The sequence below is a fragment of the Corythoichthys intestinalis genome, chromosome 20, assembly GCF_030265065.1.
Source record: "Corythoichthys intestinalis isolate RoL2023-P3 chromosome 20, ASM3026506v1, whole genome shotgun sequence".
NCBI classification, from domain to species: domain Eukaryota; kingdom Metazoa; phylum Chordata; class Actinopteri; order Syngnathiformes; family Syngnathidae; genus Corythoichthys; species Corythoichthys intestinalis.
Window position 1 is genome coordinate 600551 of NC_080414.1, and position 17452 is coordinate 618002.

Sequence of the window (17452 nt, forward strand, 5' to 3'; positions counted from 1 at the left end):
GATGATTAGAAAACCTTGTGCAATTACTGTATGTTGGCACAGCTCAAAACAGTTTAGGTGGTTAGAGAAGCTATAAAACTGATCTTCCTTTGAGCTAGTTGGGTATCTGAAGCATCACCTTTGTGGGTTTGATTGAACTCTCAAAATGGCCAGAAAGAGACGTGAAACTCAACAATCTGTTCTTAGAAATGAAGGCTATTCCATAAGCGAAATTGCCCCAAAATTCAAGATTTCCTATAACGCTCCCTTCAGAGAGCAGCACAAACAATTTCTAATCAGAGTAGAAAGAGAAGCGGGAGGCCCCGCTGCACAACCGAGCAAGAAGACAAGTACATAAGAGTCTCTAGTGTGAGAAATATATCTAATCTAATCATGTATGTAGTTTTGTATATATGCCATCTATTTACAGTGCTCTCAAAAGTAAACAAACTCCTTTTTTTTTGGCTCACATTACATTAAAAAAAAAAAAAGTCACCCAGAATCCAACCAATATGAACATTTATTCGTGGAAAGTTACAAAGAGAATTGAGCCACATTTTGAGGTAACTTTTTCCACCCTCTGCTTCCATTTCAGTGCTAGCATGGTCATGTACTGTGTGAATGTAGGTGGATATAAGTTTTTGAAATAATCTACTCTGTTTGCCTACCGACAGACTAAAGGTTGCCGCGACTCATCACTCAGCAAGGTCACATTTGTTCATCGACGGCAACGCCCGAGTACACAAGAAATTCTCTTTCATTTGCCAAGCAAGCACTTTGACACTTCTGTGGACATACAAAAAATAAATAGAGCAGTTAAAAAAAAGTGCATAGTTAAAATAACAGTAGCGACAAGTTTGAAATGTTCTGGAACCAAAAGAACTTAAAGTGTAGTATTTAGCATGAGCAACGTTTGTCATACTCAGCACAAACATGGACAAAACAAGAAGGCCTTGAATGACGTCATCGGTCTCGCTCAGTCTAAATTCACTGATTGACGGCGGCAGAGGTCCAATTCTAATCTTTCCTCCATTGTCGTCAACGGTAGCCGAAGAGTTCAAAACAAACTAAAAATGACATCAGGTCTGGGTAATAAATAAAAACGCAACACAATACTGCATAGCTGGTGAAATAAATAACAGTAAAAGACTTGATGGGTATGTGCTGAGCCCTTTACGCAGAAACCCAAACGCCGATTGCCGACCGGACAGACGGAATGAGAGGCCAACACAAATGCGGACCGTCCCCACGGTTCTGATGTTACGCCGACACGCACCGGTCACTGGTCGACGTCCGATCAGTTTGAAGCGGGAGGACTGGCAATTTTTATTCTTGCTGTAGGCGATTCTTTCTGTGAGGGACTCCGATTGCAGCTTCCGGCACGTCAGACAAAAAAAAAAAAAAGAGGAAAGAGGAAGTGATGCAACCTTCTCTATAAAAGCAAAGAGCAAAAGCGCTCGGGAGCGGCCAAAAAAGGGCCCTCAGCTGCAGCGCCTGACGTGCTCCAGCACGTACTCCGGGAAGCGCAGCGTGCACACCTGCAGCCCGTCCAGTTTGCAAGGCATCCGGGGGTACTCGTCCTCCTTCCACTTGTTGTCTTCGGGGTCGAAGGTCAGGATGGAATCGCTGTAGTGGCCGTTGTAGCACAGGCCGCCCAGCACCACGATGCGGCGCTCCAGCGCCGCCACGCCGTGCCCGCTGCGCCCCACGGGCATGGAGGCCAGGATGGTCCACTCGTCGGCGTCCGGGTCGTACACCTCGGTGGACGGGCAGCCCTGCGACTCGAAGGACGCGCGCAGGACCACGCACACGCCGCCGAAGACGTACAGCTTCCCGTTGTGAGAGATCATCTTGTGGAAGCAGCGGGCGTAGTTCATTTTGGATTTGTTCTCCCAGCAGCCGGGGCGGGAGGCGTCGGGAGCGCCGCGGCGCGTCCGTAGCGAGTCCGAGCCGCCGGCCGCCTCCCGCCCCGGGTCCAAGACGCACACCTGCTTGGAGGTGGACGAGGACGTGATGCCGCCGGTGATGTAGAGCCTGCCCCCCAGGACCGTGCCCTCGTGTCCGTACTTGTTGACCGGGTACGGGTCCGCCGACTCCCAGCGGTCCTGGGTGATGTCGTAGCGCTCGGTGGAGTAGAAGGTTTCGTCTCGAGTGCGACCCGCCACCGCGTAGATGAACTTGCCGATCACGCCCACGGCAAACTCCGACCTGAAAGTCCACAAGTTTTTAGCAAAGGTTCAAAGTATGGGCTCCCTCTAGTGGTACGAAAACCATTGACTGAATCAAATCTGCATTCAACAAGTACAGGTCAGGTGGTATAAAACAACAAAAGACTCAAGTATAATGTTTAATCCTTTATAGGGGATTCATTTAAACACTAAAAATAAAACAGCTTTAAAATGTTAATTTTTGACGATAAAAACAATGATAAGGATTAGGGCTGCAGCTATTGATTAATTTAGTAGTTGATTAATCGATGAACTACTTAGTTCGAATAATCGAGTAATCAGATAAGGAACATGAAAAAATTAAAATACCTCAGCTAAGCCTCAAACGGTATAAAAAAATCAATGAGGATCGAAGTACAACAAAACAACAATTGGCTAACTTACATAGCAAAAGTCCACTAGCTTAAATGTTCTGCTTTTTTTTATTTATACAAAGCCCTAAACAAACCATTCAAAAACATTCCCACAAAAAACGGCTAAATATACCCATAAACTAAATTCCGAATGCATTAAAAAAACATTAGCTCAAACAAAGACTAAGCTTATGTATGTCTTAACAGGGAGCAGCTGGATTCAGGCTTATGAAATGAGTTGTCATATTCACTGCTGCCACTAGAGGGCATTGTATCCATCCATATCAATGAAACTAAATGCAAACACTTTCAAACACTGTCTTGGTTTTTACGTTGTATTGATTTAAATGTGATTTTTATGTGATGTAAAGCACTTTGAATTGCCTTGTGTTGAATTGTGCTATATAAATAAATTTGCCTTGCCTCGCCTTTCAAAACAAACCATGACCATGACACTTTAAACGAACACTCCAAGCAGCAAAATTTAATTCGAATCTTTTTTCTAATCGAATTACTGAAGTTAATCGATTAATCGTCGCTGCACTAATAAGAATATACATTTTTGAAAAATAATTGGGGCCTCAGCCTTATCGGCAGCATAAGCAGAGTTTGTTCATTTTTTATTCATTTGAATTCTGTTACACTAACAATTTATCAACAGATGTCTTCATTTTAAAAATCTATATTGATATATTAATGAACATTTGCCCCTCCCAGCCAAAAGGAATTGGGCGTCTGGCGCCGTCAACGGCAGATCAGTGTTGTTTTTGGCAGCCCTTTTCATTTTCGTCTCAGTCTTACGCTTTTGGACGTCAATACTTATTAGTCTTAGTCATATTTTAGTCATCTCAAAATGTGTTTGTCTTCGTCCATTTTTTGTTGATGAAAATCCAAGACTAATTTTGTCTAGTTTTAGTCGACGTTTGATAAAAAATGAAAGAAAAAAAAAAAAAAAAAGATACCCACCAGGACGCCACGAACTGTATGTAAAACAAAGTTGTCCGAGAGTTTAAGAGGATGCTCGCCGTTAGCAATAGCCTGATGCTAACGCGAATGCTATGCTAATGCTACGACTCTACGAGTTACATTTAGTGTATGATGATCACTCAGCACAGACCTTTAAGGCTAACGCGACATTGCATATTCTCTCATCTTGCCAAGAAAAGAAGACTAATCTTAGCGTGCATATCTCAAAACAGGCAATGGGAAGACTTGAGAGGACACTAGCGGGTGAACTGGGGGGGGGGCACGTAAAGAGTGACACAACCAGACCCACATTGTGAACATGTGACAAAACTTATGACACATTTTCGTTTTGTTCTCGTCTCGTCAGACGGAAACTGGCATTCATGTCGTTATGTTTTAGTCTCCCAATAAACGTTTTTAGCTTGTTATCGTCTCGTTTTATATTTGAAATATATTCTGTAATATATAACGAAATATTTTCGTTGCAGTCGTAGTTGACGAAAACAATACTGCGGCAGATAAAGCGTTAACGTCGGCCCCGAAAGTGAAAGAATGATCTGACCTGGGCACGGACATGTCGGCCATGCGCAGCCAGGAGTTCTGTCGGGGGTCGTAGCGATAGACCTTGGAGGAGGCGTGGAACTCGCCGTCGGGCCCCAGCTCCTCCCCCCCGAGCAGAAAGGCGAAGTCGTCCACCACGGCCAAGCAATCGGGTCGCAGCGGCACCTGGGGGCCCTCCAGCTCCCACCAGGCCTCGGGCCGCCGCAGCAGCAGGATCTTGCTGTTGACCATGCTGTGGCCGATCATGCCGCGGAAGACGGCTGTCTGCGGGCGCCGCGAGCGGATGCGGTTGGCCCGCGTGCCGGCCAGCGGCTGCCGGTGGACGTCGTGGAAGTAGCCCGCGGCCCGCTCCACTTCTTGACGCAACTGCCTGGAATAGCGGTAGAACTCCGACGTCTTCACCTGCCGACCACAAACAAAACAAAACAAAAAAAAAGTCTAACTCCGCCCGACGGACGACGAGGCGGTCCCCTCACCTTCTCGAAAATGTCGGCGGGCGTCATGAGGCAGAAGCGGACCGACCGGACCACGGCGTCGGCGTGTCTCCAGCGCCGACGGTCGTGCCGCAGCCACGACTGCGCCGCTTCGTACAGCTCGATTTCCGGGTAGCGACTGAGGGCGTCGCTGTTCAGGTACGCCTGCGTCACAACTCGACAGTTAGCGCTCGAGACAATCGGCAACATCTTGCGCTTCGTTCGTGGCACTACTAAAGTAGCGCTTCAATACTGTATCGATATCGTGTTGCCACGATCATCATCTTCTAACAATTATGTTAGCTTTAGTGAATTGACATGAAACGAATGTTAAAGTAGTGCTGCACCCTAAAACTATCCAGAAGCAGCACAGTTGCCTCCATATATTTGCTCAAATGTAAAAATATCTAACTAATGATCGACTTGGTTGGTGTTTATTAAGTTACTAACATTCGTAATAAATCATATTGATATTGGAACAAATTGTGTTGTCTGTGTGCCATTTTCAATTGTTTTGCATGCATTACTCATTAACGGTCGGCAGGGGGAGCCAATTGGCTAACAATTGAGTGGAGAATATTTGGCAATAGTACTAAGGCATATGGAATCCTATCACTGTAGCACGTCAGTGCTAATTAGGCGCCATCCTCTGGCCAAAATGTGCATTGCGTCTATTGATGGCAACGACAATCGAAAGTTGGATAAATCGATAGACAGTTTCATATCATTTTGGCGATTTATATCGTCATATTAGCATTAGGTACTAATAGTAGGTACATTTAGAATACGTAGTACTGTTTTCATAAATGTAGTTGCTCCACCTAGTGGTAAGAAAACATGAGCAGTAACTTGCCACGGACGCGGAAGGACAGCGCGGCCCACCTGCAGTCGCTCCAAGCTGAGGTAGGACAGGAAGTCTGCTCGACTCATGAGCGGGACAAAGTTGTCCAAGAGGAAGTCGTCCAGGCGCTCCTGGACGCCCTCGGCGCCCACGCTGAAGTCCTCCAGGAGCCGCATGACCTCGGCGCAGTTCTCCAGACAGATCTTGGCCAGCAGGAAGGAGCAGCAGAACTCCACCGCCTCCGTCAGCTGCACGTACATGGCCGCCTGCGCCCACGACACCGAACGGTCGGCGCGTTTTCGTCAGGGTCGGACGGACGCGCGCTCACCTGGAGGATCTCCTGCACGGTGATCATGCTGAGCTCCAGCGAGCCGTAGTACATGAAGCGGAGGATGTGGCCGAACCCCGACGCCGTCAGCCCCTTCAGGTGGATCTTGTCCTGGTCCCGCTCGCGCATGTCCGCCGTGAACATGACCCGGAAGTAGTCGCTCTGGGTGGCCAGCAGCGCCTTGTGAGCCTGAAAAAGGCACGGCCCGCCATCACGTACGGGTGGGCGGGCGCCATTCGGCGGGGTCCGCGCTCCCGACCTGGAAGTGGTGCTCCTCGACCGTCAGCGTGACGTCCAGCAGCAGACGCTCCTCGTAGAGCGCCCGGAAGCCCGACGACACGCTCCCGTCGTGCGCCTGGGAGAAATACACCTCCGCGTCCGCCCCCGACATAACGCACCTGAACAGCGGGAAGCAAGCCAGCCATTTGGCATTTTGACTGGGAATTTCTGATGAATGAGTTGGACGTGTACTGCCGTCACTGGCAGCCAGTGTGTTCACCAATGCAAAAATATCCTCCATGACAATCAAGAGTCGTACAAAGTCAAATTTCCACCATGACAAACTTCTGTGATCGTGCAAAAACAAATAACTGAGTACGGATACTTTTGCTATCAAATCTCATATCCTTATACAACAGGGGTCCCCAAACTTTTTCCTGTGAGGGCCACATAACTTTTCACTTCTCTGATGAGGGGCCGGGGTCAGTTTGTAACAGAAAAAGTGTGACGATTGCAGCAGTGCCTAAACGTAAAAATTTCTTGTTTTTCAGAAAGCCACAATCAAATAACCCTTTCTGGATTCTTTGCGGAACAAAAGTAAATAAAATGAAAAATATATATATATAATATAATGATTATAATAATAATAACACTATTAATTAAATAGATAATAACCAAATAACCCTCTCTGGGTTCTTCACAGAAAAAAAAAGCCAGGAAATAAATAACACTATTGAAAAAAAAAAAAAAAAAAAAAACTCAAAATGCTCTCTGGTATTGTTCAGGGGGCCGGACCAAATGTGGAGGCGGGCCGCATCCGGCCCACGGGCCATAGTTTGGGGACCCCTGTTATACAACGTTTAGTACAATCAACTCGAGGTCTTAGAAGCACTAAAAGAAGCATTTCTGCTCATCCGTAGACTTCAAAAATCTATTGACCTGACACTTTGTCATTCTTTGTGTCACGTCTTCCCGTAGGGGGCTGTACCAAAGCCTGCTTTATTTAGTAATAGTCAGTCGAAGACAGAACACGCTGCGAGCCTAAGCTTGGATTTTTGAAAAAGTACGAAAGCTGTACCACATACAAACAGTAAGGATTGTCTCAGGAGAGATTTGTTGGAGGATTCAAGGTAATTATTATTTTTTTCGTACCATGCATGCATTTTGAAACGTTGTGAAAAAAAAATCCATGGGAGAAAATAGGGGCTACAGCGTTGGCATTATTCTTCGCCATTCTTATGAAAAAAAACTGCTAACTGCACGTTTTTTTTTTTTTTTGCTTTTAACCAAGAATCAAGACTGTTTTACGTTCATATCTATAATGAATTCAGGGATTTAAGCACTTATTCACAAGACTTTCCAATGCAAAAAGGTCTTGGTTGTACTAAGGGGTGACCACAGTGACTAAACTAGCAGCACATTTGACATATTTATGTAAAAAAAACGGCCTGTTGTTGTTTTTTTAATTCAGGGATTTAAGTATTTATTCACAAGAATTTTCAGCGGAAAAAGCTCTTTGTTTGTGTTTCCACTCGGTCAGCTTTGACAGCCACGCCAACAATGCTGGCTACTACGCCAGCCTCGAGCTCCCTGAGGGCACCTGGTCCTACACCAACCCCTACGCCGACAGCAATAGAATAGAATAGAATACAATAGCCCTTTATTGTCATTATAGGGTCGTACAATGAAATTGTGGAGCATCTCCCTTTACAGTGCACGACAATAAAAAAAATCTCCAGAGTGGCTTGCAAGAATAAAGTATAAAACCTAAATAAATATAAAATATGTATGAGGCAGTCCTATGTTCAGGCAGTGCAAATAATTGAAGTGAAGTAGCAGCAGTTGACAGTGAAGGCATTGAATATTGAAGATTAATATTGCACATAATTCAGTGTTGCACATAGAATATGTGTGAATAGAAGTATGTTTGGTGTTACCCAGGTGTCCTGGGGCTGAAGTAAGTGGCCAGCATTATTCACTTTACCAAAAAAGATGAATCAAAACAAATATCTTTCAAAAACAAACATGTTTTTTAGGAGCCTGAGAGGCCAGCTTCAAGTTGACCCAGAAGGTACTGGCGTGCTCTTCGACCGAGAAAGAGAGCGTCGAGCTCATCGTCAACCCCAACACAATCGCCGGTCTGAGGCTCCTCGCCATGACCATGGGCGAACAGGAACACAGGGACATGGCCTAGAGATGTTCCAGAGGACAAGGGAGAGCTGGAGACAGGTCGGGCAGTCCTCAAGCGGCCATCTCTCCCCGTGGCCCACATAGCGTCCTTCGGAATGTCGCTGCAGCAAGCACAAGAGCACCTGCCGGAGTTCCTGGCAGTCACTCGCCAACTGTTTTGGTGCGAACTTCTCCAAGGATGTGACTTCAGAAGCGAGGAAGAACTAGGCCTGGGAGTGGCCGAGCGGCAGGACAGGAAGAGGAGCAGAGTCCAGGAGGGCAGAAAGGAGACGGCGAGGAACAGGGACTTGTACAAGTTGAGGAAGATGACCAGAAAACACACGGCATAGAAAAAGGCTACACGGTTGTTGAAAGCTAACTCTTGGAACAGAAGCTAACTCTTGGGACATGGAATGTCACCTCTCTGGCGGGGAAGGAGCCCGAGCTGGTGTGTGAGGCAGAGAAGTTCCAACTAGATATAGTTGGACTCTCCTCCACACACAGTTTGGGTTCTGATACCAGTCCTCTCGAGAGGGGTTGGACCCTCTTCCACTCTGGAGTTGCCCACGGTGAGAGGCGCCGAGCAGGTGTGGGCATACTTATTGCCCCCAGGCTTGGTGCCTGTACGCTGGGGTTTACCCCAGTAGACGAGAGGGAAGCCTCCCTCCGCCTTCGGGTGGGGGGACGGGTCCTGACTGTTGTTTGTGCTTATGCACCAAACAACAGTTCAGAGTACCCACCCTTTTTGGAGTCCTTGGAGGGTGTGCTGGAGAGTGCCCCCTCTGGGGACTCCCTCGTTCTGCTGGGGGACTTCAACGCTCATGTGGGCAATGACAGATCCGCCCGGAGTTCCTAAAGGCTCTGGATGTTGTAGGGCTGTCATGGCTGACACGCCTCTACAACATCGCGTGGACATCGGGGACAGTGCCTCTGGATTGGCAGACCGGGGACCGGAGGGTGTGTTCCAATTATAGAGGGATCACACTCCTCAGCCTCCCCGGTAAAGTCTATTCAGGGGTGCTGGAGAGGAGGGTCCGTCGGGAAGTCGAATCTCGGATTCAGGAGGAGCAGTGTGGTTTTCGTCCCGGCCGTGGAACAGCGGACCAGCTCTACACCCTTGGCAGGGTCCTCGAGGGTGCATGGGAGTTCGCCCAACCAGTCTACATGTGTTTTGTGGATTTGGAGAAGGCGTTCGACCGTGTGCCTAGGGGAGTCCTGTGGAGGGTGCTCCGGGAGTACGGGGTACCGAGCCCCTTGGTAAGGGCTGTTCGGTCCCTGTACGACCGGTGTCAGAGTCTGGTCCGCGTTGCCGGCAGTAAGTCGAATTCGTTCCCAGTGAGGATTGGACTCCGCCAAGGCTGCCCTTTGTCACCGATTCTGTTCATAATTTTTATGGACAGAATTTCTAGGCGCAGCCGAAGCGTTGAGGGTGTCCGGTTTGGTGGCCTCAGCATTGCATCTCTGCTTTTTGCAGACGATGTGGTGCTGTTGGCTTCATCAAGCTGTGACCTCCAACTCTCACTGGGGTGGTTTGCAGCTGAGTGTGAAGCGGTTGGGATGAAGATCAGCAACTCCAAATCCGAGACCATGGTCCTCAGCCGGAAAAGGGTGGCATGCCCTCTCCGGGTCGGGGATGAGATCTTGCCCCAAGTGGAGGAGTTCAAGTATCTTGGGGTCTTGTTCACGAGTGAGGGTAGGAGGGAGCGGGAGATTGATAGGCAGATCGGTGCAGCGTCTGCAGTGATGCGGACTCTGCGCCGGTCCGTTGTGGTGAAGAAGGAGCTGAGCCAAAAGGCGACGCTCTCGATTTACCGGTCGATCTACGTTCCTACCCTCACCTATGGTCACGAGCTGTGGGTCGTGACCGAAAGAACAAGATCACGGATACAAGCGGCCGAAATGAGTTTCCTCCGCAGGGTGTCCGGGCTCTCCCTTAGAGATCGGGTGAGAAGCTCGGTCATCCGGGAGGGGCTTGGTGTCGAGCCGCTACTCCTCCGCCTTGAGAGGAGCCAGTTGAGGTGGCTCGGGCATCTGGTTCGGATGCCTCCCGGACGCCTCCCTGGAGAGGTGTTCCGGGCATGTCCCACCGGCGGGAGGCCCCGGGGTCGACCCAGGACACGCTGGAGAGACTATGTCGCTCGGCTGGCCTGGGAACGCCTTGGAATCCCGCCGGAGGAGCTGGCTGAAGTGGCTGGGGAGAGGGAGGTCTGGGCTTCCCTGCTGAAGCTGCTGCCCCCGCGAACCGACCCCGGAATAAGCGGAAGATAATGGATGGATGGATGGATGGATGGGTTGTTGAAAGATGGGACTCATATCCTGGTGATACCACATTGATTATTTGCACTGCCTGAATTATAGGACTATTTCATACACATTTTATATTTATGTTTGTTTAGATTTCATACTTTATACTTGCAAGTCACTTTCGATATTTGAACTTATCTTATACTGCACTGTAAAGGGCGATGCTCCACATTTTTAGTGTACAACTGTATAATGACAATAAAGGGCTATTCGATTCTGTAATAAGTTGTGATTGTATATAAAATTTATTAATAATCTATTTATAAATTATTTATAATTGATTCTGCATGTTTTCCTCAAGTATTAAGCTTGTGATGTGAAAATTGAGTGATTTATTAGCTGTTCAAAACATGCAGTAAATAAAAGAAAAAATAAGGTGGTATTTTGGGCAAAAACTTATATGATATGTTAAAAATTGCTATTGATCCCGAAAATATAGGTGATTATCTCTGCATTTGGGGGATTTTTGTGCATCTAGTGTAAAATCTGAGAATTATACAGCCATTTTAAGCTTCATTATACTTACATAAAAAATAATTAATCGGCATTTTATAAGGGAACAACTTTGAATTTTTTGATACCGCTGCTCACGGAGACTCACATATGCCTAAGGGAGGTGCCTGTTTTGGATTAAGGTCGGTAGCAGCTTTGGTTTTGAAAATATCTGAATTTTAAATTTTTTCTACGGATTGGCCCTGCACCCCGTGTCATGTCATATTATGAAGTCTATGGCTCATCGATGACACACACAAACCTCGGATTGGCCACGGGCATGTCATAGGGGGGTTGTCCCAGCCAATCAGAGGACAGCGCTCCACCTTGCCCGAGAGATGTTAACAAAGATCCTCACGATCTGCCTTAGTCGCCTGGACAGCAGAACAGAAACCATTTTTAGGAGAGGACAAACAAAGATGTCGGCTACGGCGTTTCCCCACTCACGGCTTCCGATGCGCGAGCTCTGAGCTGACGCTCGCATTTCCCGTGTTTGCGTTTCCGGCCTATTAGGGAACAAAGACAATGTGTGAATGAACAAGTCCAATCCAATTTGACTGGTAAGGGCGAATGTCAAAATGGATTGGACTTGTCGCTCCGCCAATGGCAGCTAAAGTGACCCATAACTACTAGCCTCCAAATTAACAAGAGGTGATGAAAAATCTACATGAAACGAGCAAAGCGTTGAGTGTATCTCCTAGTTTCAAAATGAGACTTCACTTTAAAAATATCGACCGATTAATCATGGTTAGTTGCAGGCCTAGCGCGAATGTGGGGGCTTCAGTTACGGGTCCCGATTAAAGACGACGCGAGACAATCATTGTATCATTTCAAAGTAAAGCTCCAGCAACGCTAAGGCGGAAGTTAACGTCCAGAAAGTTTCCCAAAATATTGTTCGCCGGTATCGGGGTTTCGAATGGGCCGATTCCGAGGGGGCGGGCCGGAGGTTGACAACTTTAGCTTAGCGGCTATCTCACCTCGGCGCTGAGCATCCACACGAGGCGTCTTTGTAGAGGACATGAGGGATGCGGCTCGTCAGTTCCGGAAGGACGCCGCCATGCTGTCAGGCCAGAGCCCGGAGGTCGGAACCCAGAGCGCCAGAGTCCCGGTTCGACTCAACAGCGGACGGCTAGCAAAGCAAAGCAAAGCGATCAGCGGGCTTTGTGGATGCCATCTTCTGCTTGTGCGTCACTTCCTGTTTCCTGTGAGCGTGGGAGTCCAACACACACATTGTTCGGAATTCCAAATTGATCATTATGCTCGCTATGTGATATTAAAAAAAGAATCCAAAACGAATTTGTTCTTTGAATTTCGCTTTATCCTAATATGTGGAGCTGTTTTGTCGTTGAATTTAATTGCACAAATTCATATAAAGTTGAAATGGTCTCGTTCCTGCTAGGTTACAATCATAAAGAATGTGGAAAATCATTTATTTTCAGGTTACGTATTCGGGACAGTAAAAGACAACAGGACTACAAAACATTCACCTCTGAGTCTGACGTCATTAACTCACGACGGACCGGGCCGACACGCAAAAAGAATACAACCGGTGTTCGCTACACCTCAGAGAGAGGAAAGCGTTAGTCGACATTGTTTGATTTTTCAGGGGAGCTATTTTACTAAACAAATGTGAACAGCTTTAGTTTAACGTCAGGGGTGTTACCATTTTATTTACTTGAAGTTTTTAGATAGTACTTGCGAGTTGCATCAGCCTCAGTGAAAGGACCCCGGCGCGGCGTTATTGTTCGGGAAAAGTCAATGTAAGTTCAGTCTTTTTCGTCGCCGTTTCAGTGCAAGTTTTTCGAATAAAACACCGGCTACTTTTAAAAGGAAAAGACGTCGTAGGAGCGGAGACATTTGAATTTGAATGATTGAATTCAGGCAAACTCCTCGGCTACCAATTTGCTTCCTTTTTCATTCAAGATGGCGGGCGACGAGTCGGGTACAACGCTGGGCCAGCCTCATTTGGCCAAACAAGACCTTAGTACATTGGTAAGTGTTCCTAACACGCAGCTGACACCTTCGCGTATACTTGTCCGGGACTTTTGTGGCAACTCGCTGATGTTCATCTGCCCAAAAAGTCTTTTTTTTTTGTGTCACCTGCTAAGCCACTGCTGCCAGCCGGTACACGCTGGACGCCCAGCAAACTGTTAGCCGCGGCTAGCTAATGCTAGCCGCTCGCTGCTTTCCAACCAGAAATTATTAATACTTGCTCACATAATTAAACGGAACATTCATAGATTAAACACCACATTCTGTTGACACGTCCAATCCTTATGCATGTGGACATCAACTGACTTCCATAATACAAATATGTTGGAAAATATCGATTGTCATTGACTGTGCTGGATAAACCAGAGTTGCTTCAAAACCACTTTACTACACTAAAACTCACCAACAACCTTCCTCCACCACTTTAATCTTAATTGAAAAATCAGCTTTTTATTTTATTACCAGATGCTATTCAGACTAGGGCTGCAGCAATCGATTATTTTAGTAGTCGATTAATCGATGAACTAGTTTGTCGAATAATCGAGTAATCGGATAAGTAACATGAAAAATTAAAATACCTGAGCTGAGCCTCAAACGGTATAAAAAAATTCAATAAGGATCTATGTACACCAAAAAACTCAATTGGTTAACTTAAATAGCAAAAGTCCGCTAGCTTAAATGCTATAATTTTTTTTTTTTTTTACAATGCTCTTAACAAATGGTTCAGACAAATATTCCAACAAAAAAACGGCTAAATATATCCATAAACTAAATTACGAATACATTAAAAAAACATTAGTGCAAACAAAAACTTATCTTATGTTGGTCTTAACATGGAGCAGCTGAATTCAGCCATGTGAAATGAGGCAGACTAGAAGGCAGTGTATCCACTCAAATCAATAAAACTGCTTGAAAACACTTTCAAAATAAACCATGACAACGCCACAATAATTAAGCGAATACTCGGAGCAGCAAAATTTAATTCGAATCTTTTTTTTCTAATCGAATACTCGAGTTAATCGATTAATCGTTGCAGCACTAATTCAGACAGAACCTTTTGTGACCGTTTGCAGGACGTCTCCAAACTGACGACCCTTTCCCCTGAGATCATCAGCCGACAGGCCACCATCAACATCGGTACGTCCGCACCGTCCGACCAGCGCCTCGCCCCGCCGATGACATTTCGCGCTTTTGAAACGCAGGCACCATTGGCCACGTGGCGCACGGAAAGTCCACAGTGGTCAAAGCTATCTCGGGCGTTCACACCGTTCGCTTCAAAAACGAGTTGGAGAGGAACATCACCATCAAGCTGGGGTACGCCAACGCTAAAGTAAGTCGGACTCGCTGGCACTCCTCCCGTCCGCTCCACGCGCTAACCTTCACGCTGTCAGATCTACATGCTGGACGACCCCAGCTGCCCCCGCCCCGAGTGCTACCGCTCGTGCGGAAGCAGCACCCCCGACGAGTTCCCCACAGACATTCCCGGCACCAAAGGCGACTTCAAACTCGTCAGGTCGGCGCCGAGCGAACCCGCCGACCTTCCTTTCTTCGCTCGCTGCTGACAAACCCGATCTCCTGTAGACACGTGTCTTTCGTGGACTGTCCCGGTCACGACATTCTGATGGCGACCATGTTGAACGGAGCCGCCGTCATGGACGCCGCCCTCCTCCTCATCGGTGAGCGTACCGCTAATCTCCGGCGACGTCGGCGAGTAACCTCGGTCTCCCCCCAGCGGGAAACGAGTCGTGTCCTCAGCCGCAGACGTCGGAGCACCTGGCCGCCATCGAGATCATGAAGCTCAAGCACATCCTCATCCTGCAGAATAAGATCGACCTGGTCAAGGAGAGCCAGGCCAAAGAGCAGTACGAACAGATACTCACCTTCGTGCAAGGTGAGAGCCAAATCAAATCTTTTGTTGTGCCTTCAGGCTCAAATCATTCACTGTCCAATTAGTCCCTTGTTTCGAGACGCGTTGACCTCAGAATTTGTTTTTTCCCACCCCGTTCTTTTTAACTCATTGGCTACCATTGATTGTGTCAGACATCCGATCCATTTGGACGTCCTTTGCTGTCAATGGCAGCTGAAGGAATCTGACCTAGCAAGATTGCCGGCATCGCGCCAGCCGAGCTGCCGGCCCCGCGCTGGCGCAGCTCAAACGACCCGGGCCAGCGAGAACCCAACGACCCTGCCAGAAGGCCAAACTCCACGCATTCACCTTAGTCGTAACCCTTTGTACTGACTCCATTTTGAAAGGTTTAAAGAAAGCTCACTGAAAACAAGTTGACCTTTTATTCAGGTCGACAGCGATCAAAACGGCAAGGCGAAACAGAAACAGGCGGGACGGCAAGGTCACGCTATCACGCGTCAACAAAAGGTTCCCATAGAAAAAATGACAAAGCTTAGTTAAGCTTAGTCTTTTGAAGGCTCTCGCATGGCGGGCTGTGGGCAGGAAGAAGGGTGTGTTTGGGATTATTGGACAGGAGGATTCGGGAGTTACTGTTGTCAGGCCAATAAGGGTTGTGGATTTTGTCACCTCAGCGTCAAAGGTGCTCTTGGAGTCCTATCAGTTGGATATCTGGTGTTCTCCGGTGTTCCTTGTGTTGGGACAGAGCGTCCCGCCATTTTTTCTGGACTGCTTGGGAGAACTGATTGCGAGAGTTGGTGGTGCAGATGTGGGCTTGTCAGTGTCAATCTTACTCATGACGCATATGTTGGGCTTCCGTGGTCAGAAGGCGTCATGTATCTCTTATGCCCTTTGTCAAATATATTTTGCTTGTTTTCCTTAAACTATGATATAAATGCTATTTATTTTATATTGGGTGTGTTGGAGTAATACAAACAGTCAAACAGTAAATGCGATAAACGATACTATCCCCTGATTGATTATATTAAGTGTGTTAGAATAATGCCAACCGTTAGACTGTGCCTATGACAAAAGGTACCATCTCCTTCACAGCTAAACAGTTAACACTAAACTCTCTCCAATTTTTTTATATATTTCTAACATTTTTATTTTAATTAAAAACGAGTAAAAATGTTAAATGATCTTTTTCTTTTTAAGATAAAACCCTCAAAAATTATATTTACGTTTAAATTATTTAAATAAAACGCAAAACTAATAAAATGTATGTATTTTTACCTAATTTGTCAGTTTTAATTTCAAAATATATATCGGGAGTTTGTTTCAAATTTGTTTTATAAAATGTTAAACATCTTATTTTTAGTTAGGAAAAAAATACAGTAAATATTGTGTAATCTAACCGGCAATTAACCATTTATTGCCTTGTTCAGGCACGGTGGCAGAGGGCGCGCCCATCATCCCCATCTCCGCTCAGCTCAAGTACAACATCGAGGTGGTGTGCGAGTACATCGTCAAGAAGATCCCCGTCCCCGTGCGAGACTTCTCCTCGGAGCCCCGCCTCATCGGTAACTACTTTTGGCGTTACGTTAATACAGCCAAAGCTAAAAATGAAAGCAAAGCCCAAGGTTAACTCAGGCGGCCCGTACTTTAGTCATCCGCTCGTTCGACGTCAACAAGCCCGGCTGCGAAGTGGACGACCTGAAAGGCGGCGTTGCGGGAGGGAGCATCCTCAAAGGCGTCCTCAAGGTCGGCCAGGAAATCGAGGTGCGGCCAGGCATCGTCTCCAAGGACCACGAGGGCAAGCTCATGTGCAAGCCCATCTTCTCCAAAATCGTCTCGCTCTTCGCCGAGCACAACGACCTTCAGTACGCTGCGCCGGGGGGCCTCATCGGTACGTCGTTTTGTATTTTTTCAGTTTTTTTTTTTTTTTCGCCGCATTTTTTTTCCTGACGCCGTTCCCCGCGCTCCTCCAGGCGTGGGCACCAAGATCGACCCGACGTTGTGCCGGGCAGACCGCATGGTGGGCCAAGTGCTGGGCGCCGTCGGGGAGCTCCCAGAGATCTTCACCGAGCTGGAGATTTCCTACTTCCTGCTGCGGAGGCTGTTGGGCGTACGCACCGAGGGAGACAAGAAGGCAGCCAAGGTTGGCTCTCGATTAGTCCCCCCCCCCCAGAAAAGGAAAAATCTTGACTCGTTTTTTCGTCTTTTCAGGTTCAGAAGCTCTCTAAGAACGAAGTGCTGATGGTGAACATCGGCTCGCTTTCCACGGGTGGCCGCGTCAGCGCCGTTAAAGCCGATTTGGCCAAAATCGTTCTCACCAACCCCGTCTGCACCGAAGTCGGCGAGAAGATCGCGCTAAGCCGCCGCGTGGAGAAACACTGGCGGTGAGCAGGCACTGTTTTTTTCGGTCGCCCGAAGTGGTCTGACAGGCTCCGGCCCTTTTCCTCCCGGCAGGCTGATCGGCTGGGGGCAGATCAGGAGGGGCGTGACCATCACGCCCACGGTAGACGACGATTAAGAACCCGACGACGCTCGTTGGAGCCTCGTTCTCGGACTGATGGCGACGCGTTCCGGATCGCCGCAGACCGTACTTCGGCACAGCTGTCTTCACACTCGCAATTCAATAAACAACATTTGGAACTCTACTTCTTTTTCTTTTCAATCTTAGTCAAGAGCTCAAAATGGT

At 47.4% G+C, this 17452-nt stretch overlaps 2 protein-coding genes across 5 annotated transcripts; one reads left to right on the forward strand and one right to left on the reverse strand.

Annotated features, from left to right (window-relative positions):
- Window positions 1-1314: 1314 nt before the first annotated feature.
- Window positions 1315-13052, reverse strand: klhl15 (kelch-like family member 15). Of its 4 annotated transcripts, none has more exons than XM_057823867.1 (10): window positions 13014-13052; window positions 11891-12042; window positions 11361-11419; window positions 11176-11287; window positions 5989-6127; window positions 5730-5918; window positions 5443-5667; window positions 4564-4725; window positions 4089-4489; window positions 1315-2187 (listed from the first exon to the last, which is right to left on the reverse strand). In XM_057823867.1, the coding sequence occupies exons 4-10, from the start codon at window positions 11193-11195 to the stop codon at window positions 1461-1463; spliced, it is 1863 nt and encodes a 620-aa protein (XP_057679850.1). In that variant the 5' UTR covers window positions 11196-11287; window positions 11361-11419; window positions 11891-12042; window positions 13014-13052; the 3' UTR covers window positions 1315-1460. The 4 variants fall into 4 exon arrangements, with proteins under 4 accessions (XP_057679850.1, XP_057679851.1, XP_057679849.1 ...); XM_057823868.1 differs by lacking the exon at window positions 13014-13052 and adding an exon at window positions 12401-12415; XM_057823866.1 differs by lacking the exon at window positions 13014-13052 and having other exon boundaries at window positions 11891-12188.
- Window positions 12408-17411, forward strand: eif2s3 (eukaryotic translation initiation factor 2, subunit 3 gamma). Its single transcript, XM_057823869.1, has 12 exons — window positions 12408-12673; window positions 12837-12905; window positions 13979-14042; window positions 14108-14235; window positions 14297-14418; window positions 14487-14581; window positions 14638-14796; window positions 16197-16331; window positions 16418-16657; window positions 16740-16909; window positions 16978-17150; window positions 17221-17411. The coding sequence occupies exons 2-12, from the start codon at window positions 12837-12839 to the stop codon at window positions 17282-17284; spliced, it is 1419 nt and encodes a 472-aa protein (XP_057679852.1). The 5' UTR covers window positions 12408-12673; the 3' UTR covers window positions 17285-17411.
- Window positions 17412-17452: the final 41 nt, after the last annotated feature.